Here is a 27,824-nt window from a genome sequence, read left to right on the forward strand (position 1 = left end):
TTGGAGTTTGAGAGTTCTAAGGGAGAAAAAAACCACTAGGCTCAGAAAACAGAAAGAAATTTTAGAAAGAGGTACAGAACCTACCCCCCACACCACCCCCTTAAATATTAGAAAGAGTAAACCAGAAAAAAAACAGTGGCAGATACTCCACAGTGACAGCCTGTTGACATTTCCACACATGTCAGCTGGGTGGTGTTGGTGAAGTGGGGATGTGACCCCAGGTAACTGCCTCTGTGCAAAACAGCACACGGCTGATCCTGACTGCACAAGGGAGGTCCCCAGCTTAAAGCTTCACCTTTCATCAAAAACATTTTTCCATCAAGAACTGATGGAATTAAAATGTATTTTTGTGTCTAAATTGCTGGTTAGCTCATTACAATGCTTGGCATCAAATCAGTAAGCACAACCATGCTGCCAGACAATCATCATTAGCACAGGGCTGGAGTATCTTCTGTGCTCCCTAGTCCCTCCCCAGCCCCAGGAGTATGAAATTGCAGAGAGTTAGAATTACCAGTTTGCTGGGGTTTGGAAGGGCGGGTTTGTTTGGTGTGGGGTTATTTTTGGTGTTTTGGTTTTTGGTGGAGGTTTCATTGTTTGTTTGGATTTTTTTGTCTGTTTGTTGTTTTGTGTGCCTTGGGTGGTTTGTTTTTTATTTTTTTAAGAAGTAGTTCCAGACTCCCTGTTATTTCTAGAAGCTCTTTGGATCTGTCATGCTGCACTACCTGCCTGTCTTCCCCTGTTTTGTGAAAGGCATTTTGTCTGTCTAGAAAGCAACCTCATTTCATACCAATTACAGAACCCATAAAAAGTTACTTTTGGCACACAGGGCTAGCCACTCTTTCTGGGTCCATTTTCCCATCTTTTTAAACTACCATCTAAATGGCAAACTACTTTAATGCAAACCTAAAAGGTTTTCTACATTACAATCTACTGTAATAAATATATAATTGCCTCTAAATACACATTTGGTTGCACAAAACTAGAAGACAAAAGAAAAAAGCATACCTCCTTCTTAGGAAACCTTGTTGGGAAATGAAGCCACTCATAAGCAGTTTTCCTGGTGATGCTGGGATCAAGAATCCTGATTTGACTCGATTTATAGATCATATTCAGAGCTGGTTTCTTCCAAAAGCCTTTTGCGCTCTGTGACAGACAAGTAAATACACATTTTTAACAACTGAAAACAGTTGAATTTAGTTTTGTGGCAACTCTAACCAGTGTAAACTCCAAGAGCATGAGGTTAAAGAAGAAGAAAAAGAGTGCTTAATATCCCTAAGTTCCAAAACACCTGCTCCTGCAACAGGAAACCCACTGCTGCAGCTGTGGCCAGCTTGCTGGAAAACAGCTTTGCAGAATGGTCCCTGATGGACAACATGTACCAACAATATGCCCCAGAGGCCAGCTGTGTGCTGGCCACATTAGTAAGAGCACAGACAACTGGCAGACAGAAGTTGTTATCATTCTCAACTGCTTTGCACTGTGCCCTTTCTGCAGTCCCACAAATGCAGTGTTGGGCTCCCCTCTGTGCAGGAGAGTATCAAACAGGAGAAGGTCACTACAACAGCCAAGGGGCCAGAGCTCACAGCAAACAAAAAGGGTCTGAGCAGGCTGGGTTTGTTCAGTCCATATCTGGAAGGGGTTAACAAAGATGAGATCACACTCTCCTCAGAGGCACACAGTGAAAGGACAAGGAGAAATTTTCTCCTGCAAGTGTGCTGAAGCACTGAAACGGAGTTTGTAGAAATATCCTAGGAAATACTCAAAATTTACTCAGACAGTGCCCTGAGAACCCAGTATGGCTTTGAACCTGGCCCCTAATGAAAAAGAGTCAAAAATATTTTGGACTTAAGACCTCCTGAGAGAGGTCACTTTTAACATTATTCTGCAATTCCTGCAAGTGCACAGGGTAAAATAACCTGTGAAATGTCTGCAGTGTACATGTTAAAATATCAAACAACACTAGGGAGAGGATAAAAATACATTTCCCAACTGCTTTGTGGTGAGGATCTGATCAAATATGTGCATTAGAAAGAAGACAAAGCATTTATGAAAGAGGGATGTTAAATAAACTGACTACAAGGAGATCGAGAGCTCCTCTCAGCTGGGAAGTCTGTGGTTAAAAGCAAATGTGTATTTCACAGAAGAGATGTGTGGCAAGATGAACCAAGGCACATGAATAATTGAACTCACTATTTTCTGACCACCAAGTATCTCCCAAAGCCACTTCAAGTCCCGTGGTTTGAAGACGATGAGAACAACAGTGGTATTGGGGTCGTAGTGGATGGGATCTGAGAAGATAGATTCGGGGTAAGAAAGGCGGAAAGTCGTCCTCCTCCCAACATCCTCTTCGTACCCTATCACAGGGCCATTATTCATTCTGCAGAGGACAGAGGCACAGAGACATCAGTGACTGCCCCATCTGTGTTCCTACTGTGCAGTGGCTGCCACACGTGTTATTAGTCTGCAGGACAGACACTGTGTCTGGGTACAGGAAAGTTCAGCAGCCCAGCATTTACATATCACGTTACACAGCAGAGGAGCAATTATCAGGTGCGCTCATCCTCTAAACTCAGAGGGATCAAGCACACATGGGAACGTGGCCAAGGTGGTTTAGAATACAGTCACACAATTGCTTATCATGTGTCACTTGACAGAAGGCAAGTCTTCTGATTTGTCTCCAACACACACACACACACGAGAAGGGCAGAGAGAGTACCTGACCCTGGAGAATTACCCATTGCTCCGTGTACACAAAATGAAAAGGAGATAGCACTTACCTTATTATGACATCATATGAGTCAATTTTCTCCCCTAATGTCTTATTTCGAAGTACTCCTCCATTACCAACCACAACGCATCGTCGACAGGGAATGCTGTGGAACAAAGAGAAGTTTTGATATTTGTGACTTCCCTGGCTTCATAGTATCAATGATACTTCTGCATGTTAACTGGCTTCTTTTCTACGTGAGGTCCTGTATCTTTTGCAGCCCTTGGCCCCTACAAAGCAGATTCAATCCCATCTCATGTACTATGGCTGCTTTAAAAAAAAAAACAGAACAAAAAAACCAAACAAACAAACAAACAAACAAACAAAAAACTATTTCAGGGACTGACGAAGTCAGTAACTGGCTTCTCTCCTGTGAGACTGTTTTTACACATCTCCTTTTTCTAGTGGTCTGCTGCTTCAGATCATCTAACCAGCTCGTGATATGGGTGCCATTTGATAAATTATTTGCCACACTCCTTCAAACCTGTCCCAGTCTGGAAAAGCTAACTCAACATTAAGGTGCTTCTGCAGTATTATACAACTCCACTGTCGGAACCGAAAGTGTCCCTCAGACACTCTTGCATGTTCCGGGCCCAGGTCAGAAGCATTTGAGACCTTGGCAGGCAGCCGGAAACCCCTGTGGCTTTGAATCTGATCCATGGAACAATTTACCAACCTTGCAGGAAGAACAAGAAATCACAAAAGTTTAGATATTATAATAGAAGTAGTCACAAAGTGAAAGGAAGGATTTTTGAGTGCTGTACAGGGGGGTTTTAGGTCTTGTACAGAGGGGTCTGAGTTTTGTACATGGGTGTCAGAAGTTCTAAGATGGAGGGATTTGGGCGTGCCCTGTCCTCCTTCTTTCTCCTTCCTATCCTCCATGTTCATGGTGATGTTGGCACTCACAGATTGGTTTAGAGTAGAAAGTCACCATTCAGTATAGGTAATAGGCATTGGGGAAAAGCTATAAACATTTAACACGTAATCTATAATATAAAAGATGGCACCAGCCCCCTGGGCAGTCAGAGGGTGTCAGAGACAGTGTCAGTGTGTGTGTGTGTTTGCCTTTGTCTGACCTGCTGAATGGACTGCAGCAGTTCAGGAAGAAAATCTTTTAGATAACATACAATAAACTACCTTGGGACCAGACGACTGAAGACTACTGAGTCTTTCTTTGAAGGCCCAGGTTGGAGGAGAGACTTTTCCACCTCTTGGGGTCACCTCAATCTGGGGGTGAGCCCCGTCACTCCACATTTCCAACACAAGCTAAAAGCAGCAAAATTTATGTTCACAAATCACCTTACAGGCCTATGGACTGTACATGTGAAAAATCTTAGCCCAATGACACATGACAGCTTTTCAAATTAATATGGTGTGGATTTTTCTCCCCCTACTTAAAAGGTGCTGTCAAAACATGTTTATACAAGTGATGTGTGTGCTGTCATAATGTAACAAGATGGATTCCTTGATTAAAGGTTGCATTCTCCTATCAGATTCAAATTAGACAGCATTACTAGGCCTATAAAATACCATGTGCTAAAAAAATAAGATGTTATACTACTTTTTGAATTTACAAAAGAGAAATTTTGAATTTGCAATACATCCAGAGATAAAAAGCATGCAAAATAGGTATTATGGAGATGTTAAACTTATGAAAGTAAATTCTAAGGGTAAGATTTTCAAAGTTATCACAGTTTTTTTTCAGTGCATATTTAGCTTTTACCATCTTGTTTCAATGCTAGTAAAACGTGCTAAAAAAAGGGGGGGGAGCTCACAGACTGGCTTGCTGGTTTTTTTACTCAGTATGTTTTGCCTTTTTAGGAAAGTTTTAAATCAAATATATAAGACTGTAAACTCCTTTCAGAATAAGCACATCATTTTTTGTTGTTGTAAAAAATGCCTCTTTATTTAGAGCAAAAGCCATTCAATTTGGTTGCAGCAGGAACAATGAGAAAATATGAGTCACCTCACAGTAACACCCCATTCCTTTAATTCTTTCTTCAAGTAAGAAAAAGGCTCTATGCCACTTCTTGCTCCAGGTTCAGGACACCAAAACTGTGTCCCAAAAACCACTACAATTTATACTGAATTCCCAGCATGGCACCTCATGCAGACTAATTAACTTCTTTCTCCTCAAATAGTTCAACCTGTTTTTTCATCTCAGTGTTACTAGTCAACATCAATGAAAACAGCTCATTCCAGCCAGGAGTGAGCAACATCTCAACGTACAAAGCAGTTCCCTCAATTTCTTACAGAATTAACAACATCTGCAAAGACAGCTGCCTTTAAATATATATACATATATGCATAAACACACACACACACACACACATATATATATATATATATATATATATATATATATATATATATAACCAGTGCTCTAAATGCAGCTTTCAGGGTTGGGTGACATGAAAAAAGCTGGCATACCTTTCTCTACTGTTTCCTGAACAGCTTAGTAGAAGGCAAGCATTCATTAAATGACTTCCAGCTAATACCATAACTCATGTGACCAGGTATCATCAAAATCAGAGGGGTGATAACCTGTTATACCATCCAGTCTGCAGTACACTCATTCCTTCTACACCCCTAAATCCCTTCCCTCTCTACTCCTTTTGCCCATTCATTTTCCATTTTATTTTTCTATCTAGTTTGAAAGTATCTTAAGAAAGCAGGCTGATGAACATATGCCTCTTAAAATTTACAGCATGAGTAAGAAAGCAGAAGTTGCCCTTTTCCTGAATTGCACCTTGTTGCTTGCAGCTATAGCTTAGAGCTCAAAATAAGGAAGGAAAAGTGAAAACTGGATGAAAAAATCTGATCAGTAAGTGATGAAGGTGGAGTGAGTGAGAGAGGCAAAAAGCACAGGATTAGCATATGGTTGTATCATGTGTCTTGGCATCTACTTTGAGGCAATGCTGCTTTTTCTGTTCCTTGTAGATGAGCTTAAAGTAATTCCTTATTACTTACCTTTCAACTTTTAGAAGAGGTGATTTAAGATACTTGCTCAGTAAGCTAATCTCTAGCAATTGAAAAATGCCTTCCACTCTGGTATACAATTAAGAGATCTTTGCTTTCTCCTCTCTCTAGTCAGGATGCAGCAGGACACACTCAGGGCAGGGAGGGCAAAATAAAATGTGACTTCAGAGCTGAGCAACTGAGGTTTGCTCAGCTACAGAAGTTGTGTAGCTGTTCTCAAGTAAAATTCAAGTTTTTTTCTTACTGATGAATGCAGACTAGATTTTGTTTATGACTAAGAGATGACTAGTACTCCTTGGACAGAAAACAGAGTGAAATTTGAAGTTTGATTAAGTTTTTGAATTACAGTGCCCTTTATAACATGCATACTCAAAAACAAAGTTAGCAGCTGCCATCAAATACCCAATAAAGAATCTAAAATTAGTATTTGAACTTTTGAAATGGGTAAAGTCAACAAGTAGATCAAATATGCCCGAAGAAGTGTACACAAGTACAGTCAAACAAATGAAAACAAACAGTAGTACTGAGCCCACTAACAACAATAAGCAAGGAGGGAAACTGTTTATGTTAAAAATCAACGCATAGTCTCATAGAAAACAAACATATGACATAGAGATAAAAAATATGTTGCAATGCTAAACTGCATTTAAAGGTTCTTAAGTTAAATAAACTGATCTGTACTTACAGCAGATCAGAGGTCAACACACCAATTTTCAGCAGACTGTTACTTCCAGATACTTTAACAACCTCACTTCTTAAAATTTCCTTTTCCTGTTTTCAAATTGAACAACCCCAAACATGCACCCTTTCTCCAAGTCAATATATTGACAAGAAAAGAAATTAGTTTAGATATCCTTAAACAACATTGGCTGTGCTACAACTAAAATTTAATAGATTGCAATGTCTGGATATTCAGTAGAACAATGTTTGTGACAGTGAAAAATATTAAGACCTTGGCTGTACCAATAGCTGTAGGAAAGGTCTGAGTGAGAAATGGACTGCCTTTATATGTCAGAGATCTACTAAGAATAAAAACAGATCCCAATGCAAACACCATGGTAACTGATCTCCAATGTCTGCAGGCAGTAGTCACTCAAACCACTGCCCCATTCAGGTGATGCACAAGAGCCTCAATCTCAAGGCCAGGCCTCGGCTTATGTATTTTGTTTATATGGTGAAATGCCAAAAAAAAACATTTTCCTAGTCTATAGAAGAAAAATATTGCTAAATGGAAATGTAGCCTCTAAAGGTCAGAAGGTTTGCATCCTCCACATTCCATTGAAATACTGTGTCAGAGGAAAAAGAAAAGATCTCAGACTCCGCTCCTTTAACACACCCCCGTTGTCACTTGAGGAATGCAAATTATTTCCTTCGAGGTTATTTGGTGAAAAGAGGATGCAAAGGTCACATTTTGTTGACTCAGTACTGTGTAAATGCATTTGTAAGAACTGCTGAGCTCAGAGTCCTTAGAGCACTCAGCAAGGAATTGAAGTCACAATCGAACTGAAGTCAGTGATACTGTTCATTTCCAAACTCTTTGGGAGAGCTACACCTTTACAAATTTGACCTTAGTCTGGAAAAGGACACTGTTTGGGGAAAAAAAAAAAAAAAAAAAACAACTTTGTGGCTCACTCTGTACAGATTTACCTAAGTTGTACACAAGCACAGCTATATAAGCACCACAGACTTTGTGCTTATCTAGCCTAATATTTGTCTGCCTTAAAAAACGTTTATAGGGAAATCTGATTTGTGTTCTGCCAAGAAGGCTGAATTGGACAACAGCATAACAGAGCTGCTTAATAATTCTCTATTACTGGAGAACGTTGTTAGGATTAATTCCTAAAGAGTTTCACTTTTAAAAGCCACTATATCTCAGTGAAATATATGTGTAACAACTCTTCCCGACTACAGTGATTCATGCCCTAAGGGTGCTGTACACAAAAACTGATGGATCTAGAAAGAATATATTGTATGAAGTCATTGCCTGCTTGATTTGTTTATATTGCTACCTATTAAATAGTAATAGGTCTCATTTTGCTTCAGTACCACTGAAGTATGTTACTTTTAATAAAATGAAGCATACTTCCCAGAACTACTAACCATATCTACATCTCAGAGGATCTACATTTAAAGGATGAATACCAATTTCCTCACTTTTCATCTACAGGACAAGCACTTCCATTTAAAAGGTACAAGCATCTCTGCTTTACAGCACAAACAATTACAGTCTTGAACTTATGGTTTCAGGGAATTTCTAATATAACATTTGGCATTCTCCTTCAAACTCCAGACAGAAGAGGAGCTTCTGTCAGCCAATTCTGTATAAATTTACCCCATTATACACCCTTGACAGAAAATACAAAGTTTTACTTTTTTCCTTCCTTTTCTTAAGAGTAAACTTGAATATCCTAGAAACAGACTTAACACAGAGAAAGGAAGGAGTACAGTAGGGAAAAAAGATAAAAACTCTGTATTAAAACAAATCCTTAGGTTTGGACATATTCCACCCAAGTTTAATTAAACTGTGATCCTGACATTTGGCTTCAAGCAGCAATCTTTCATGATCTCTGTAATTAAAAAACAAAACCAAGTACAGCCAAGCTCAGTGTTATTTGCATTCAACTCTATTAAGAAATCTGTATATTAACATCACATCTGGCAGGCTGGCAGCCCATTTGCTAGACTGCAAATCTAAGGAATCATTTGCATCACTTTGTAAACACAAGACTTTAGTCTACTTGCCAACCCTAAAAAGCCAAGCAAAAAACAAGACACATAAACAAAAAGGCCCTCCAAAACAAACCAAAACCTCTGTCAGATGTGGCTTCCAACAAGAGATTTAATCTAATTAAAGATTTAATCTAATTTAATCTATCTAATCCATGGGAAGCAAGTTATCTAAGGCATGCTCCCTTCCATGCCACACCCTAGTTACTCCCAAAAGGACAGACAGCCTTTCCTGTCTTCCTAAGTTTCCCTCATCCACAAGGAAAAGGAAATTGAGTGTAGGTAGGAACAAGGGTGCACAGTAGCCAGTGGATCAGAGGCACAGGGATATGCCCAAGATTTGTTCTGCTTACAAGCAGACATTAGTTTGCACTTGCTTATCTCAAACATTCTCCATCTTACAGTGAATTTGCTAGAGGAGGACACATTCAATCTAAGTATGAAAAGATACTACAAGAAGATGGGACTGCATTCAGCTGGTGAATTTCTAAAACATTTATAAAAGGAAATCTGTAAGTTAAAGCTCCTTCACAGAATAATTTTTCTTACATGCTGTTACTACTGAAGTGTAAAACCAAGCCTACTGAAACCTTGGAATCAGCTACACACTGCTTGGACCCTGTAATTCTGCTCTAACTACGTGTCTTGACTAATTTGAGCAATTTCGGGATAACCCCACAGACATTCCTTTTCAGGTAAGTACTAAATATTAAAAATGTAACTAACAGAAACAGTAGCAAATAAACCATCTCACCTGTCTTCTTCACTGGAAAGGCCACAGTTCTGCAGTCTTGAAAGGGCTAAACGAAAAAATTGCTCTAAAAAGCAAATATAAACAAGATTAATGAAAACACTCAGTATTTGCAATACAAAATAAGTATGCCACCGTGACCACAATGTTTTTAAACACAGTGGTGCACTGTGCATAAAAACATCAAAGTAAGAACATTTGGAACTTAGCACCACAGATCAACCAATGACGCCAAAGAAGTTGAGGATTATCACAGCTCCACTCGGAGTTTTTTCTGTCTCAAAATACAAAATAGCATGATATCTGTATTAAAAAAAAAAAAAATCTTAGTTACAGTAAATAAGAAGTGGAAGAATTTCCAAGATCCACATCCTAACTCACTTTGGTTTTTCTTCTACCCACCTTCAGCTGACTCAAGAGGGTTCATACAGCCAGGGACAGTAACAGCATTACATATCTTTGGAGAAGACACAATCAATGTGGCAAAGCTAGACAGATTCACCTTCCCAGCCCACCCCTGGTGGGCAGGCTCCTGCTGGACACTTAATTTGCCTCAGAGGAGAAATCAACTCATTCCCAAATGTAGTTTTCCTCACTGTAACCCCAAAAGTGCAGGAAAATGCACCATCCCTGTTACCACTGATGGAGGGCAAATCAAAAGTCTAAAGCCCAGATTAGGAAGGTATACTGTTAGTGTTAGAAACTCTGAAATTTGAGAATTTACAACCCTTTCCAAAAGGGTGGCTAAGGCTCTTAGGGTGTCAGCCCTATTTACTCTGGCCTGACCAACATGGGCAGTGGGAAAGTGCCAGCAAACCCTTCCCTTCCCACAGGTCCAGCAGCTAGGCAGTGTCATCAATTCCCCCCTGTGGCCCCTTCCACAGCAGGAGCAGCCAGCTCAGTGTCGTGGTTTAGCCCCAGATGGCAATTAAGTGCCACACAGCCACTTAGTCTCCACCATTTGACAGGTAGGAGAACCAGAAAAAGGTAAAATTTGTATGCAAAAGGAAAGAGAAAGGGGAATAAAACCCAAGAAAAACAAGTGATGTAGAATGCAATTGCTCACCACCTATTGACAGATGCCAGTTCCCAGGCAGCAACCAGCCCCTCCTGGACAATCCCCTGCCAGTTTATGTACTGACATGTTCTATGGCACAGAACAGCCATTTTGCAGCTGGGGTCAATTGTCCTGGCAATCTTCCCTTCAGCTTCTTGTACACCTGCTCACTGGCAGAGCATGGGAAACTGAGAAGTCCTTGACTCAGAAAAAGCACTACTTCGCAACTATTAAAATATCCATGTGTTGTCAACATTTATTCTCATGCTGAATCCCAAACACAGCACTGTACCACCTACTAAGAAGAAAATTAACTCTATTCCAGTCAAAACCAGGACAGTAAAAGGAAAATTTCATTGATGTAACCACCTAAACCTGAGGATTTGTGCCTCAGTAGGACTCTGGATTCCAGCCAGCTTAGGTGCGCTGATTGAAACCCATCACACTGACTCAGTATTTCCCCCAGCAAATCATAGCTGAGTATCTTTAGCACTCCAGCCCACATACAAACAGAAGGAAGCTGAATAAGGTCCACTCTTCCTCACTCACACCTTTCTGGAGCTTCTCTACTAAAAGGGGCAACCCCAACCCAGTGTTTTACTTGTTAAAAATAGGAAGGTGTCAGGTCAGAGGGACCAAACAAAACCATTAAGACACTGCTACACACCCCAAAAGGATTGGCGTCAGTGCACAGGAAAGATCATGGCCACAGATTCAGGTGGCTTTACAAACCATTTAGGTATTTCTGATTAAAAATAAGGTACATGGGAAATACAAACCTGCTCTCTTTATTCCATAAGGTAGTTCAAACTTATTGCTCCCTTGGAACTCTGCCACTCTGATAAAATCATTAGCGCACAGGAATGGGTATATTTTGTCAACACTGATGAAGGAAAAAAGGAAGAAGTTTCAAAATCCCATGATGTACCTGCATAAGCCAGTAAGTCATGCAAGTGCTTTGTAAAAAGCTCTCTTTATCCTACTATTAGCATTTCTATTGTATTATCATCCATTTTTAAAAGAAAAAAAAAATCCATGAACACACAGAAAGCAAACAGATGATGGAAAAGGGTAAGATCTTGTAACAGAAAATACAGGCAAAGAGTGAGATAAAAAGATTTGTCTATTTGTACAATTTATATAGACTCATTTAAATTGTATGACTGAAAGCTTATACCACGAGACCACATATTGAAGAGAATACATAACCCAAGAAGACAGTGAATAACTTCAGGTTTGAAAAGTACATAATAGAAATAGAAAGGAAAACTAAGATTTATTATTGCACACAGCAATTTAATAAATAAGAATAGGGTTTCAAGCAAGGTGCTTTAAATTGAAAATACCATCTCCAGATTTGAGCTGCACTCCTATTTCAAACAAGTGACACTATATGACTGTGTTGACATCAGTAAGTTGTTTGGGGCAACAGGGGTGTATCCAAGCAGCAAAAAAGTATGGAGCTCTCATGTCCACATTACGTACATCTTGGGTATTTTATATTTAACTCTGGAAGGGTCCCAGCCCTCAGCAGCTGCAGCACACGGGCTGTGCTCCTGCAGTGCATCTCCTGGCTTAAACAGATGCCTGAAAGGATCCCAGCGCATTCACACCAGGACCACCCTGGGATGAGAAGCACTGTGTGTGGGGATCACAAGGAGGTTTGCCTCAAAAGCCCATTCTTCCTGCAAACTAGAACACAATGGCATTATACCTTGTGTCAAGCTAAAAGAATGGGTCACTTTTTTTGTTGAAAGACAGAAACCACGGAAAAGGGTCTCTCATAGCAGGGAAAGGTCTCTTACTGCCTTAGTGCCAAGTCCACCCAAATGAGTGAACAGCAGACAAACATGTCACATGCTCCCATGCCCTTGGCTTCACATTTGAATTAACTAAGCACACACTGAGTGTACTGGTTGACTTTGTAATGATCCTGCATATTAGGTCTTAGACTAAAATGTTAACACAGAAGTATATAGTCATTAGAAAACCTAATGTTAATAATAAAAAGCCCCAGTTCAGCACATGACTTGTTTGTCCACTAAGAATATTAACAGCTGTTAAGAAAACATTCTTTCAGTTTCCCAACTCAACTATCTCATTCTTTAAGCTCTATGTATTCAGAAGATACTGACAGTAAAAAGGGAAAAAAAAAACCCAAAAACAAAACACTACAGCTCACACACCAAGAAATGGCCATAGCTTAACTAAGCAAGACTAGCTAGCTTTGAGACATGATGCACTAAATACCCATATTAAATTTAGTAACCTGCTTTGCTGTTCAGAAACAACTGCTAAGCTTAGACGTAATAAATAATTTACCTACAGAGAAAAGATACTCAATTCTAGCTTTTCTAGCTCTGGTTCCTTTCCAATAAATAATTCTGCAAGGTTAGAAATCCTTTCAACCTCCCCAGGTATTACCAAAGTGCACAGAACAGATCTTCAGTTCATGCAAACTGTCTCTATAAAAAAGTTACAGAAATGTGTGAGACTGTCCTAGCTGTGCACGTACCTTCTTCTTCCTGCGTACCTCTGAGCCCATTCCTGCCCCTCTGCTGAACACTAGAGCTACCCTGCTGCACCCAACACACAGCCTGGGCACAATCCATGGGCAAGGGAATTAGAACCACCTCGCCAGACCAGGACCTAACTAAAACTCAAAGGCTACAAGTCTGCTTTGGGTGGCACAAAGTTTACAGGCTTCTATGTGCTTTAAACCACAACAACACTGAAATTATAGCCACATTTTCTTATATACAAAAAGCACCAGGGGAAAAAAAAGCCACAGTGTCTTTGTGCAGAGGTTTAAGACTCCTTCAGCCAGTTCTTGGTCCAATCTTTCCAAGCTTTCTCAGGGCACTACTCAGTGTTTGCTCCAAAATGTGTAAATAGCCCAGTTCTACCTCAATCAACACAACTGTTCCTTCCCCTCCTCAATTCTCATGGAAGACTCACCCCAGTAAAGATTCAAATGCTGGTTTCAGAATACAAGTGTCCAATGCATTCCTCCTCTCTACAGCCATAGGTGGCAGCCTGCAAAAAACAATTCCAAATAAATAGCAAAACCAAGAATGGGTAGCAGAAACAAGGTAAGGGAAGTTGGACAAATCAAATTAGTAAAAGCTGACTACTGAGTTAAGACCACACCAAGATTTCATTATTCCCTCCCACTGTGTGATAGAGATGAAACTTTCTCACTGCAGCAAAATTACTTTTACTAGCAAAGGCTTTTATATCACACAGCTGCTCCAAGGGGGCTATGACCTCCCCTCTGCTCAGCATGTATCAAAGCAGGCATAATATGAAGTGAGAACTGAGGCCCACCTCCAGAGAAGCAGGACTCCTGGGCTCAATCACCCCTGCAGCCATTCCAGATAGCATCCCCATCACTCCTCAGGGAGGAGACAAAGTCTTGTTTGGAGAAGGAAATAGGGTACTTTAATGAAAATCAGAGTCTTTGGGGATAAGTCATTCCACTCATAATAAGGTTAAGACTTGCACTTCTAAACACATTCCTGACTTGAAGATTTAGCCCAATTAATCCCAAATATGAAGCCCAGAAGGGAAGGTAAACTTCAGTGTGAGCAACACGTACTGCAGGATTGCATTAAGGACAGAAGGATGAAACCACTACATTAGAACCATGAGCCAAAGAGACCATTAAGGTTAACTAATTTTGGTAACCTCAAGTTCTTACATGAATACTGATGCTGAGAAAGCACCCTGTGAAATCTATCAGCTGGCCACCTTGTTGCTTTCCAGCATCAGCCTCACAGATGGCATTTTGCAGCACAGCTTCAGAGAGAAGAGAGGACTGCTTTCAAGTTTTAGAATGGGTGCTTATTAGTCTCACAAATGTAACTGCAGGAAGTCACAAGCACAAGAGCTGCCTACACACACACTTGAACACAACAGGTGAAAGACACTTATGTTTAGTAAGTTATAAGCACTGAAGTTGCCCTCCAAGCTGTGCTAACTTTATTCAGGTATAATTCAGAATTGCACAGATTTGAAAATTGTAAGCCAATGTCCTTCCAACAATTCACTGCTTGATAGAGACAGTTATTGAAAGTGGCCATAAATATTTAACAGACACTGGAAGCATAATATGGACAAATTCCTTTTTGACAAACACCTTACCACTGTGTTTATAACAGGAACAGCCACTGGATGCAAGTGTACAATTGAGCAGGTAGCCTATCAAAAAAAGGCTACAGATTTTAGCCTCAATCCCTCCCACCTATCCAAAACCAAAAGAAAACAACAACCCCACCACAAAAATACTCAACTGCTGAACTTACTGATTGTAACTGATTGTAACTCCACTAGTCACATAGGAAGGAGAAGCCCTCACAGAGGAAGTCTGTCCATAAAAACTAAGCCTGCAAAAAGGGAAATGTCACAACACTGTGGTTTGCTGTAAATAGAAACCACAACAGAAAGCTATTTGTATCGATTGTACACCATAAACAAGATAAAAGGGAGCACATTAACCACTACTTTTAACAATTATCACTTATCTTCATAACAGTGTGGTCAGTCCTGGTCACAGCTGTGCAAAGACCAATGGAAACTCAACTTCTTCATTCAAGTAAGTCCCCCACATTTTAGGTCCCAAGCCACTTGTCCCATGAGCCTGGAGACAAAGTCTCACCGACTTCACGGAGTGCTGCTGGGCCTCAACAAATCACCTTTTCCAAAGGTGCCCCCTGCACCTGCAGTTACTCCCATGTGTGGAAAAGGCCTCTCCCACATCACTTATCAGACATTTAATAGAACAAACTAACACTAAATCCATATGAGGTAGAGGGAGATGTGGGCACCTTATTTCTGTACTTTAAGTAACTCCTCACCTGAACACCTATTTTCATGAACCTCAGATGGGCTCCCTACTACTGAGGTCCTGACCTCTCCACACAACCAGGCTCAAATTAATTACTAGGTTTGAAAGTGACACAGGAGAACAGGTAACAGGACAAAACAATCATATAGATTTCCTCAGAGTACTAAAAGACCTCAACCACAAAACACAGAGTACTAATCACTTATGATGACTACTAGTAACACTTATGGAGCAGCACAAGAACTCACAGCCACATCTCTCATACAGCCATGAAGTGTCTGCACTCTGAATGAACAAAGCATCACCATACCAGTAGAAGTTATTTCTCCACAGATTTCCATGCAGGATACCATACATAACAGCAGCAGCCAGGATAAAAACCAGAAGGATTCGTTTCATGACTGATAAACCTGAAACATAAGAAAAACAAAACAAGAAACTGAAACACAAGATGAACTAATGCATGAACTTTCTCTAAAGCATCTGGAAACCTACAAGAGAGAAGTTATTGTTATTACAGACATTCTCTACCACCAGAAGTCTGATAGGTGATCCCTCCACTTTGGCTTCTCACAAAGACCCAGTGCCAGGAGCTGAATGCTGCTTTGCACCTACCATATGTGTGTTCTCTGCAAAGAAGCATGGGTTCACTCTAGGTTCTCTCTGAGGCCATGTGAGAGTAGAACTCTTCTGTCCACTGGCAGCCCAAAGAAACCAGCTGGCCTTTATAGGTACCTGTGCTTCTCCTGTTTCTTGTGCCACGCGCTATCAATTTCCATAATTACACAGTTAAACAAACACTGGCACAGTGCAGGTGGCAGATAGGCTGATGCTGATGAAACAGAACAGGGTATGAGCTGCCAGAATTTTCTACTGCCTTTTTTAGCATCACTGAATGTTCTTGGAAGTCCAGTTTTGACATTTAAAGCTGCACTGAAACTATCTGCTTATGCCTGCACAGTCTTCAGCTACTGACACAAGTCAAACTTCATTGCTCAAGCAACAGAGAAATGTTATTTTCACACATTACAAAGTGAGGAAGAAAAGCTAGGATCCCATCTATTGAACTTGAGCAATTATGGAGAAATATCAGAGAAAGTGTCTATTTTTCAAATAGAGTCTTCACCTCATTGCACAGTCTAGTAAAAGAAAAGCAGAGAAATATCAGAAACTCATATATCTGGCAAGACAGACTCAAGGAAAATCAAGTCCTATATTGCTCACATCTTACACAGTGAGAAGCCTTTTCAGTAGCTATGAATGAACTGTTGTTGCTTAATGTGAATGTGCTTTTGTGAAAGTCCAAAATAGCCATTCCAGCCACAAGTTACCATGGAAATTTACTTGACAGGTACAGCTTGCTTCTATTCCACTTCTCCCCTAACAGTGTCATGATTAATTTACTTATAAGCACTACTTCCTTATTTTTCTCCACTCGTATCTTTCACCAGAATTTAGTTGTAGAGTTAGAGATGGGGTTTTATAACAGCACCTACCAGTAACAAAGCCATGCAATGAACCAGGTAGAATCTTATCAACCTTAAGTATAGCCTACAGGCTATCCTGCTCTGTTCTGGAAGAAATACTTCATAGGCTGCAGCTGTTGCAATTCCAACTTTCAGCTCTGTTTGGGAAGTAGCACTGCCACTTTTCAGCTCCAATTCTCTTGACTCTACTTGAAGAATCGCTGCAAATTTCTCTTGACAGTCACTCTCAGCTTCTAGAACAACCTCTAATTTTTTGCAGTAATTCAGTAAGAGTTTTTCCCTAAAACTCCAAAAATAAGAGGAAAACTCACCTACTGAGTTCAGTCGTGTCATTAACAGCAGCTGGCTCATAATCTTGAGTGCCATGACAAGACACATACAGGACAGGACAAGTGAAGGATCAGGCCCAGCAGCATGGGTTTATGAAAGGCAGGTGTGGCTTGACCAACCTGATCTCCTTGTATGACAGGAATGCACAGATGATGAAGGAAAGGCTGTGTATGCTGGGTACCAAATCCTTCATAAAGCCTTAGACAACATTTCCCAAAGCATTCTCCTGGACAAACTGGCTGCTCATGGTTTGGATGGGCATGCCCTTCACTGGGGAAAAAGCTGTCTGGCTGAGCTCAAACACAGGTGGGGAACAGAGTTACATCCAACTGGCAGCCAGTCAGTAGTGGGGTTCCCAGGGCTCAGTCCTGTTTAATGTTTTTAAAGAAAAGACATGGTCTGGACAAGGGGATTGAGTGCACCCTGTCAGTTTGCAGGTAACAAGCTGAGTGGGAGTGTTGGTCTGCTGGAGTGCAGGAAGGCTCTGCAGATCTGGACAAGCTGGATCAATGTGTCAAGGCCAGCTGGAGGAGGTTCAACAAGGCCAAGTTGAACTCCTCTGTCTGGGTCACAACAACCTCAAGCAGCACTACAGGTTGGGGGAAGAGTGGCTGGAAAGCTGCCTGGCAGAAAAGAACCTGGGTGTGCTGGTCAGCATTGGCTGAACAAGAGCCAGTGCGTGCCCACATAGCCAGGAAGGCCAATGACATCCTGGCCTGGATCAGCAAGTGTGGCCAGTGAGAGGAGGGAAGAGATCACTCCCTTCTCTGTTCTCAGGACTGGTGAGGCTGCACCTTGAACCCTGTGTTCAGTTTTGGGCCCCTGACTGCAAGACAGAGACTGAGGTGCTGGAGAAGTCCAGAGAAGGACAAAGCTGCTGAAGTGTCTGGAGAAGCAGCAGCTCAGTGGGACCTTGTCACTCTCTACACCACCTGAAATGGATTTGTAGCAAGGTGGGTGTCAGTCTCTTCTCCCAGGCAGCAAGTGACAGGACAAACAGAAACAACCTCAAGTTGCACCATCGGGCATTTAAATTAGGTGTCAGAAAAAAAAAAATTCTGAAGGGTTTGTCAAGCACTGAACAGTCAGCCCAGGGAAGTGGTTGAGTCACCATTTCGGAAGGTATTTAAAAGATGCTAGGTGTGACACTTGAGGACATGTTTGAGTGGTGGATCTGGCAGTGCAGGGCTAATGGTTGGACTCCATGATCTTTTCCAACCTAAGTGATGCTATTATTTACTTGAAAAAGACACTACATTCTCTAGTAGTTTTTCCCTTTCACTATTATTATTTTTACCCACTCCTGCTTTGAAAAGGTTTGCCAAAACATCCCACTAAAGCATTTATCCTTACTCCCTAATTCAATCAATGCAAACTTCAGGTAAACAGAACATAATAAACCAGCTCTTTAGATGAAGTTGCTAAATTAGCAACTGATTAAATTGCTGATTTTGCTGACTTCAGTGTAAGAAAGAACCTTGCTGAAGAGTCAGACCAAGAGAAAATTCAAGGAAAAGCAGCCCAAAAAGGATCTACTAAAAAACAAAAATATTATTAGTAACAGTATTTTTCGCAGAGGGGAAAAGAAAATGTTGCACTTGTGAAGTATTTACAAAGATATTCATGCAGCCTGGAAAAAAATTATTAAAACACGAGAAGTCAGCATCATTCTTCAAAGAGGATCATAAGGGATCTGCAACAACTTTCCATGTTTATGTAAGACACTCGGCCTAGCACAGATGTGATAATGGGTCCATCCCAGCTCCAAACAACCAATCATTAAGAGTGTACCTAACTCAGCCCTTAGACACATCAAGTGGTCTTTAATTATATAAGTATCTTCTCACCATCCCATCCCCCAGTGCCTGGCTTCATTCCATGTTAGAGAGAAAGTTTTGTAGCCAGAAAGTCTTCACTAAGAAGACTGTTTTTCTTCATCTGGTTTAGTAAACAGAATTATCGTCTTGTTTACAGAAGAAATTATTCTGGGAGTATTTTTAATCATGACAGCATCTTCCAGCTCTTCCTTTCCACTTTAAAACAGCTGAGTTTTGTAGAAAGTTAATCAAAGGGAAACAGCCTCCTACAATGCAAGTATTGCACTAGAAAATTCCCATAGTCAGAGATGCAAGAAAATAGGGAATTAAGAAGACACAGTTCAGCAGCAGGTCCATTCCAGTTTATTCACTTCAACACAAGAGCCAGCAGATTGATTTAAGCTCATCAACCCAAGTGACAGAGGACATAGCTCCCTCCCTTAGGTCAATGTCAATCAGAGTTAAGGAAGACAAAGCTGGAACTCAACTATTCAATTTCCTCCTCTTTCTTAAAACCCTACAGTGATCTACACAAGAACAAGGAACTCAGTATGGCCATGCCTGATGATCACAGTGTCAGCCGGTCAATTTTCTGAAAGCAAGCAATGGGATATGGAAGTGCTGCAAAAAATGCATGGGCATTTTTTTAATAGTAATCTAAGCTAACTTCTGTGGGTCAACTTCCCACCTCCCCCAGAGGACAGAATTACAGTTACAGAATTAGACAAGACTGACTCTGTTACAGTATTAAGACAACCTCAGAGATCAGCCTGCATCTCCTATTGACAGATAGATTCCCCCAAGCTCCCATCAACCCGCCAGAAAAATTCATTTGGGTATATGATCTATTAACTATATAAGACCTGAGGCTAATATTTTCTTCCCTTGGTGGAAGCAGGGAACTCCCATCCTTGTCAGAGGCGAATCATTACTTAAAATTAGTTTTTATTCTAGTACAGTGTGGAATCTGCTATGAGACACTATCTCACACCCTATCTTCCAACTTACACTTGCAGTTGATGCAGCGATGACATAGAATAAACCCTGCAGGAATCTACAGCTGTTGGACCAGGCAGTCAAATGACCACACTACCATCACCTTTCTTTCCTAATGCACGTAAGCCTTCCTTTCTTCCTTAAAAATTACTAGTGTTAATAGTACAATGCAGGAAGCTTTTCCATCTGTCCTACCTATTTTCTAAAGTACCCCTGACTACTACTGAAGTTGACATAATAAGTATTTAACTATAAACTGGTTACTATTAAATTAAATACCAGGCAGCTTAAGACAATCTTAGCTCCATAAACTCTCACAAGACAATGTAAGTTCTTTGCTGGTGCCATTAAGTGACAGCCTGAAAATTTCAGCTCTCTGGGACCTTGGATTCCTAGCCCTTGTAGCTGTACGGGAGGAAGTGAGCTTGAAAGTATGCTTTCAGCAGACCTTGAAATTTGAAGGGACAGCACAAAAAGCAGATAAAAACCTAATAAAGGTTTAAAAAGAAACATCAGAATTTTTAAGATGCAGTCAGTATTTTGTGGGTTTGAGCTTGTGACCTGCAGTACTGCTTCCTTTTGGTCAGGATGTAGCACATGCCTGATGAAACAACCATGCAGCAAAAAGATTATCGAGGAAGGAGCTCTCACATCACCATCTTTCTCAAGCTGTACAACGCGAGCACATTATGGCACAGATGTATTCTTCTGCCAAATCTAAACACTATTCATACTATTCACTCTTCCAGGTCTTGCTCTAAGTAAGAATTGCACTGTTCATTAATTCTCCCCCTCTTCAGGAAGGGAATGCTGCAGAGAGACTACACAACAGCACTGCCACACAGTCGAAAAGGTACTGAAGTGGCTGAGTCAGTCTAGTCCTTTCCCTCAGTCCCATGCACCTGACATTCTCATCATTTCTAATGTTCTTTTTCATTTTAGTTTAAGAAACAGAAAGTCCTCAGAATTATTGGTTAAGCAAGATGTATTGGGTTATCCTAGCAAAGTGCTCAGAATTAAAACTAGTTTTCTAACTCTCCAACAATGCAGACTTGGTTTTGAAGTGGTACTTTTGAAGTTGTACATTTATCAGCAACAGAATTGGAAAAGGTTCCTGTTAACCTGTCATGCCCCACACCAAACCAAAGCAGTTATTTCTGTTCCTGAAAACCTGTACAAACCATGATGTCTTCTTCCTCTCCAAGAAAACACCAAGCTACCCATTTTACTTCCACAGTATGCAGGTATCTGAGAAAAAAAAAAAAAAAAAAAAAAGACAACAGTCTTTCTCCAAACACAACTTCTCTCTGTTAAGGAAAGTTTCCAATGTTTCCCCTATCATTTCCTCTCTGTCCAAATACTGCAGCAATCATGAAAACAAACAGCAAGATAACATTTTCTCCAAGTCCCCAACAGCAAGCAATAATGTCCAGTAGGTATGACATCACAGCAGTAGAGATGTTTAATAGATTTAGTCAAGCTTTGTTCTTTATCAGCTCCTACAGCCAGAAATGTAGCCTCTGTTGACATCAATTTACTGTAGAGACACAGATTAGAGCTGTGGCCATCTCTGACTTTGTGCAGCATTTCAGGACAGGCTCCAATAGATTGGTTTTAGGGCCTAAGTGCTTATCTCCCTCCCCTTCATCATCCTGCTAATGGCGAAGCATATTCTGTACCACAAGAGACAGCAATGCATTTATTACTTTGTGGACAATTCAGGATTCTTTTATTCCATTTTTGTCTTTCAATAACAGACAGTGGTATTGTGTTCTTCAGAGCATAACTGCCAGCTGGGCCAAACAAAATGAAAAAACAACTTAGTATTTTTCACTGATGATTGCTATTTCAGTTTGCTTTTGTCCAGAGCCTAAAAGATTTCTGCATCACTTTCCCTCTGGTGTGGCTGTGCAGATGTACTTATAATCTCAGAAACTCTGCCCACACAAGCATATCCTTTGGCAGAAGGATACTGATAAAGATTTCAAGTCCAGTTAAATCTATTGTACTTTCACCCCCTCTAGTACTAATTTACCTACACAGCACTGCTGCATCCCAAAGGCTGCAGGAACAAGGACAGTTCCCCTCTGTGTTATGGGCAGAACAGATGACACAGCACCTACAGCTTTCCAAACCTTATCTCCAGCTCCACATATTCTCATCTCATCAGATCAAAAAAGATCAGAAAAACACAAGTTTGTAGCCTTCAAAGACCACATGTCATCAATACAGAGGGTTTGGCAAAAGCTGCAAAAGGCCTGCATGTCCTGACTTACAGTCTCATCACCCTGCTCAGACTCCCTTGTTCTTACTGCATGAGATAAGGTGTCATCTGTTCAGTGGTTAACTCCTTTTTCCCTCTTCTTCCCTCCTTCTGCCTGAGGACCCAGGAGCTCTTACACATACCCCACAGAATGGGGTATGTGGGGGCAGAATCAGAAAGAAATTAGAGGCAGCATGCACTGATCAGACTGTTTCCTGGAGAGCAAAGAGGCATATGTACAAGCCTAGGTCAAGTTAGAAGCTTTTTAAAGCTTACTAAAACAGGTCCCAGTTTGGCTGCAAAAGAAAATGCTGTGATCCTCTTCTCTGAGGCACCACAACCAATTATGTGCATTGTTTCACAGAGATATCACTTTTGGGCCTACTGATGCAAAATTTCACACCACTTCTAACTGACATGAAATACCAGCTCCACAGATGAGAAACAGAAGCACAAAGCATCAGCCAGTGCATCCTGCCAGAAAATCCTGGTGAGCAAAATACAAGGGAGCACAGGCACTGGGTTCCACTGAAATGGCCCTTGAATAGGAGCAGTATTCAGGCTGAGTTCTTTAGCCCTGCTGAGGCAGAATATGTCAATTCCAGCTTGGGGCTATCACAGGGTTGCTATGCCACCCTTGAGATCTGAGCTAGTATTTTGGCTGATTATCATAGTGCAGTGTGGATCTCTGGCACCAGCTCAAGGTGACAGCATGTTCCATGGCATGGTGCACACACACAACTAAAACTGCAAGCACAAAAAACTGGTATTTTTCATCTGGTAAATTATGTTTTTAATTATTTTTCATCTGGTAAATTATGTTTTTAATTATTTTTTCCCTCCAAGATATAAAACAATGTTCCAAGATGGCTTAGGATTTATTCCAATAATGGACACACAGTTAAACATTGTTAAATCAAGCTTAAAAGTCAGCCCTGGATAGATCCAAATCCACTTGTGGCTTTGTGGGGAAAGAGAATAATATCTACTGGACTCTCATCTAACTGGTGCTTTGTCAGTATCACAGATTTCCAGAAACCTTGCCTATAATTGCAACCAAGAGTAAGATCAAGTCCACAGCCTCATCTTCTTGCCTGTCTTTGTGCTTTGAGATGAGGGAGGACAAGAAACAGACAATCTATGCAAAGGCACATGTAAGTTGGGAGCAGATGTTTCCATATGCTTTCCCTGCCCTGACCCTCTACAGCCCTCCCACCAGCACACTTCACTTCTTTTCCCTCCTACTTCCTCCCGTGGGCATAGAATACAGATGAGAAGTTTCTGTCACGGCCAGCAGCCACAGAGATGCCATGCAGTACACAAACAATTATTTGGGGTTTGGTCAGCAGCTAACCTGTGCACACAAATTCAAACACAAGTATGAGCTGAGCACAAATAGCTCTGCTTCCTCAACTCCCAAAGCTTTAACCAAACATAAAAAATCCAGCTCTAACTTTATCTTAAAAAAAAATATTAAACACACACACACAAAGCCAGTAATATAACCTTAGCTGATAAGACTTTTTCCTAGCCTTCTTACATTCCCCCAGCTTAACCTTAAAAGCTTTAGCCAGCCTAAGCTAGATTGCTAAATATGTTTTACACACCATAGGTGTCTGTATAATAAATGAAAGAACAAAGAAACAGAGTACTATAAATCCATGCAGCTCTTCTACAAGCTGTGGTGACAACACTGCTCCTTCCCAGTCTGTTTCCCCTTTTTCTTAATCTCTTTTTCCAGAAGGAACTGAAATATAAACAAGCCATGGAACATGTTCTGGGGGTCAGTGTTCAGGTCATTTTCTTCTCATACTTTGACTTACACAATGGAAAGGTTTCAGTCAACTTGAGCTGCTCTTCCTGCAAGGAACAGAGCATCATGACTGAGTTGTTTTGCTTCTTCACCTCTTTTTAAAAAAGCCAAGATTACAGAAATACTACACAGTGCTTGAAAATATAGAAAATTATTAACAGAAAGATATGCAACCCAGTAGAAATTCAGTTACTCACTCACACCACTGTTCTTTGTCCACAAGTACCTGCAGAGTCAGAGGATTGAGGTCAAACCAGCAATCCTTAGGTTTCCCAGAGAGAAAGAAATGGAAAGAAGTAGGAGAAATGGCTGGGAAAAGGCAAATTAGTCAGGTTTCAAAACAGTTCAGTTAGAAACCCTATCCGGCTCATCATTTTTTCCTCCAGGAACTATGATCAATCTAAACAAATAAAAGGTCCAACCAGAAAATTTGATCTGTTTTTATTATATGCACCCATTCACTACTGCATTAAGTTCATCTTAAAACAAGCCACACTTTGTCTTCTAACAATGCCTAGGATATCCAAAACATCCTGGCTGATTTGGAGCTAGCGATTTAACCTCAGTTCTCACTAAAATGGCTGAAATTATAAAACTAAATCTACCAGTCAGAGGGAAACAAAGAACAAATCTCAACACCAGGGTAAAATAAATCCCCCCCCCCAAAAAAATCCAAGGAAACAAAACACACAAAAAGCCACAACACCAAAGCCCACACACAAGCAAAATTAGGGCTCCCAAGGGTATGGAAAAAACATGGTAAGGTTTTTGTTGCCTTCCCCCCCCCCCCCCCCGCCAGTGGATAACAGAGGGCTAATTTACTAGCTTCACTACCAGCACCTGAAGAATTAAATGCTCCCCATTTACACTGACAATAAATCCCAAGTAGATCAGACTATTTTCTCACTTCACTGTAACAGTATCAATTCTGATCCATACTGGTGTCAGAATCTGTCCCTGAATAGAAACAGATGCTTTTTGTATAACTAGTTTTCACAGTAACATTTGTAAACCTCAGTCATGATAAATTTCAAATGCACTAGGACTGCCATTATCAGATGGCTGAGCTTTTTACTGTAATTTTTATTATCCATATTTCACCACATTTTAAAAAGGAACAGGTTACATTACCCAGGTTTGTATGGATTAAGAAGCACAAAAAAAAAAGAAAAAAGTGTGAACATGCACCTGGCCAGCATACAAAACTGTTAAATTTTCATTTAAATAACATGCCAAACATGTCTCTAGTCAGAGCCCCAAATACAAAATATTTCTTCATTTTTGCTATGTTGCTCCCTGTCTTGCCTCAACTGCCAAAGGAAAAAAACCCCATACCACCACCATCCCAAAAAAAGCCTCAAACCAGCCACCAAAAACATCCCCTAAATTCCCAGCTGTTTGTGATGCAATTTGCCCCACTAGCAAATTCTGCAAGTCAATCTGCTGCAAGGCAACTGTGCAGAAGAGAGCTCTGGGATTCTCAGGAATACAGCAAAACAAGTAAGTGAAAAGTGTAAAGCTAAATTAATTCAGGAAGGGAGGAAAATAGAGATAAGTGGTAGCATTTACTCCACACTACTACAAAATCTTGGAAACTTCTCACAGCAGGGATCCTGCCAGCTCAGGAGAAAACTGCAGTACACCAGCAGTTTGAGCAGCTTCTCTGATAATGTTAAAGCCTTACATTTCCCAGTGCTCTCAATGAACGCATCGACTTTGCCTTTGGATGAAAATCAGAACACAAAACTTCAGTGCTAACTACCATCAGAAAACTAACCCCAAACTGACAGTGCCATGCTGGAAAAACCTGAATATTGTAAACATTAAGACTATTTTCACAAGCTGCCTTTATACACAGCTTTGTTTTCTTAGCACTGAAGCTCACATACATTATTTACAATAGCAACAAAACCACCCATAAGAAAAGCTCTAATGAACCGCTTCATAATTATGATAATGCTCTGTGGACATAAAATGTTTTAGAACTCACAAAAAAACCATTGTGCAGTTTGCATCACAGCCTGTATCTGATCCCCTAAAGGCTTTTAGTGTTTTGGTTTTGTTTCTTAACTGGGACAGGAAAAATTACCACACAGAAAATCCAAACAGTGCATATCCTGAGGACTGAGAGCTACAAGATATACAGCATTGCAGAAAAAAGTAGGCCTATACAACATTTAACACTAGGTAAAGTCCTGGCATCTTCTCTGAATGGAAAAGGTTACCAGTGAGTCTACATGCATAAAAATGTTAAAAAAAAAAAAAAAAAGATAAATTGTTTGTAAGGTAGTGAGCTTCCCAAGTGGGACACAGATGAAGGTGCATCTGAGTTCAGCATTTAGAGTATCATTCATCGTGTTTTGTTAAACAAAACTGAAATCAAATTCATAACAAAGAACAAATGATCAGGATAAACAGTGTAAACCCAGAACTGGAATTCTTCACAGGGCAACTGTTAGTTGCTGTAACAGAATTCAGCCCCTTGCAGAAAAGTTTGCACATGTTCATTTATGTACTTCTGTGTATTCAGAGCAATGAAGTGATACTACAGCAACCTGTACTGCAGTGCAAACTTTTAGTGGGTATCCATCTTATAGTGCAGCTCATAGCCCTGAACTATGTACTTCAGTTTTCTTACCCATGCAAGAAGAAAGCTAATTATATCTGATGGTAATCTTCAACTGCCATCTGTCTGGGAGGAAAGCTGCCTACATTAGTCACTACAGCATGCTGGGAAAGCTTATATGCTTTTCTCAGTGCTACACAGAGACACCCATTTACAAGACTTTCAGACCTCAATCCTCACTGAAGGTTAAACACAACCTCCTTCCTCCCCAGCTGTGACATACTGCTTCCTTTTTCCCTTTTTTTTTTTTTTTTTTTAATTAATGGAAAAGGACAGTCATGCCTAAAACTTAGGGAGTCAAAGGTGCCTGTCACTGCACCCAAGCATCCTCCCTGCTGGTCTCACAGCCCTCCTGCTGGGGGCTGCCAAAATTCCTAGAAGCCCAGAAGAGAGCAAGGAGGTACAAGGGCAGCCAGGCAGGAAACTGAGGGCAGGATGAAGACAAGCAGCCTGGTCTCTGCTAGAGCAGTGGCTTCACACAGTACCTTCTCCTGCATATCACAGCTCCCTCTGCAAGTTTGTTTTGTTCCTTTACAATCGAAGTCTGGTTTGTTGTAGTTGAAACAGTGTGTCTGGTTTTGCTGTTCAATTCTGTTTCACCAGTCCTTAAATGCTACAAACAAAATAAGAGGAGTTTCTTCAGAACCACAGTATCTTTAAAGAGATTAACTAACCTCCACTACCTGATCTTCTCTGAGCACTGGATATGCTCAGGGCTGCATGAGAGTATCTCCTCTGATGACAAGGGAATACGAGTCCAATAAGACAGGGCTCACCCCTCTGTGAGATCACAGCTGGGCGATGGATTTTGTGGCAACAGATCTGCTCTCCCATAACCAAACTGGCCCATGCTGCACCAGGGCCAGTAAACACAAAGTCTAACATCTCCTTCAGTATAAACTTGAAGTAGTCAAGAGCAATATACATTGCACCTGCTGTGTTGCCTACTAATATCTTTTCTTGCTAGCCTGACCACGCCAAATGCAGCTCAGCCTCCAGCATCACCATGTCCTATCAGATTGCTATCCATGCCACAGACGATGCAGAACTCCATTAGAGCATGAAATGCCATACAGTAAAAGGATTTTTGTTCTGTTTTATCACATGTGTTCTCAGCATGAAATGAGATTTATGCCACCATACCCTGTTTGTGTGCACGCATGCCCTTTTCTTTCCTTCCCTAAAGAACTTTTGAACCCCTTTGGCTGATTTCAGTCAAATACGAGAGATCAGGAACTTAATGTATTTGAGACCTCCTCAAGTTTTGCAAAAATAAACACCCAGCTGGGTAGAACAAAAAAACTCTATAAATTCATTTTTCATTAAATATCAGAAAGTACATAAAAACAAAGACATCAAAAATAT

General features: G+C 40.7%; 1 protein-coding gene across 5 annotated transcripts in view; it reads right to left on the reverse strand.

Annotated features, from left to right (window-relative positions):
• ST3GAL6 (ST3 beta-galactoside alpha-2,3-sialyltransferase 6) overlaps positions 1–27,191 on the reverse strand; it is a 37,009-nt gene extending 9,818 nt beyond the window's left edge. For 4 of the 5 annotated variants that reach the window (XM_053972171.1, XM_053972172.1, XM_053972169.1 and 1 more), the window contains exons 1-9: positions 27,134–27,191; positions 15,438–15,537; positions 14,586–14,666; positions 13,240–13,317; positions 11,061–11,164; positions 9,228–9,291; positions 2,778–2,873; positions 2,191–2,377; positions 1,006–1,143 (exon numbers count right to left, since the gene is read on the reverse strand). In XM_053972171.1, coding sequence (XP_053828146.1) covers positions 1,006–1,143; positions 2,191–2,377; positions 2,778–2,873; positions 9,228–9,291; positions 11,061–11,164; positions 13,240–13,317; positions 14,586–14,666; positions 15,438–15,526 — 837 coding nt within the window. In that variant the 5' untranslated portion in view covers positions 15,527–15,537; positions 27,134–27,191. The remainder of the gene's footprint in view (positions 1–1,005; positions 1,144–2,190; positions 2,378–2,777; positions 2,874–9,227; positions 9,292–11,060; positions 11,165–13,239; positions 13,318–14,585; positions 14,667–15,437; positions 15,538–27,133) is intronic. The other variant, XM_053972173.1, reaches the window with a different exon arrangement.
• Between the last annotated feature and the right edge of the window lie 633 nt (positions 27,192–27,824).

Source organism: Vidua macroura, chromosome 2, assembly GCF_024509145.1.
Source record: "Vidua macroura isolate BioBank_ID:100142 chromosome 2, ASM2450914v1, whole genome shotgun sequence".
NCBI lineage: Eukaryota > Metazoa > Chordata > Aves > Passeriformes > Viduidae > Vidua > Vidua macroura.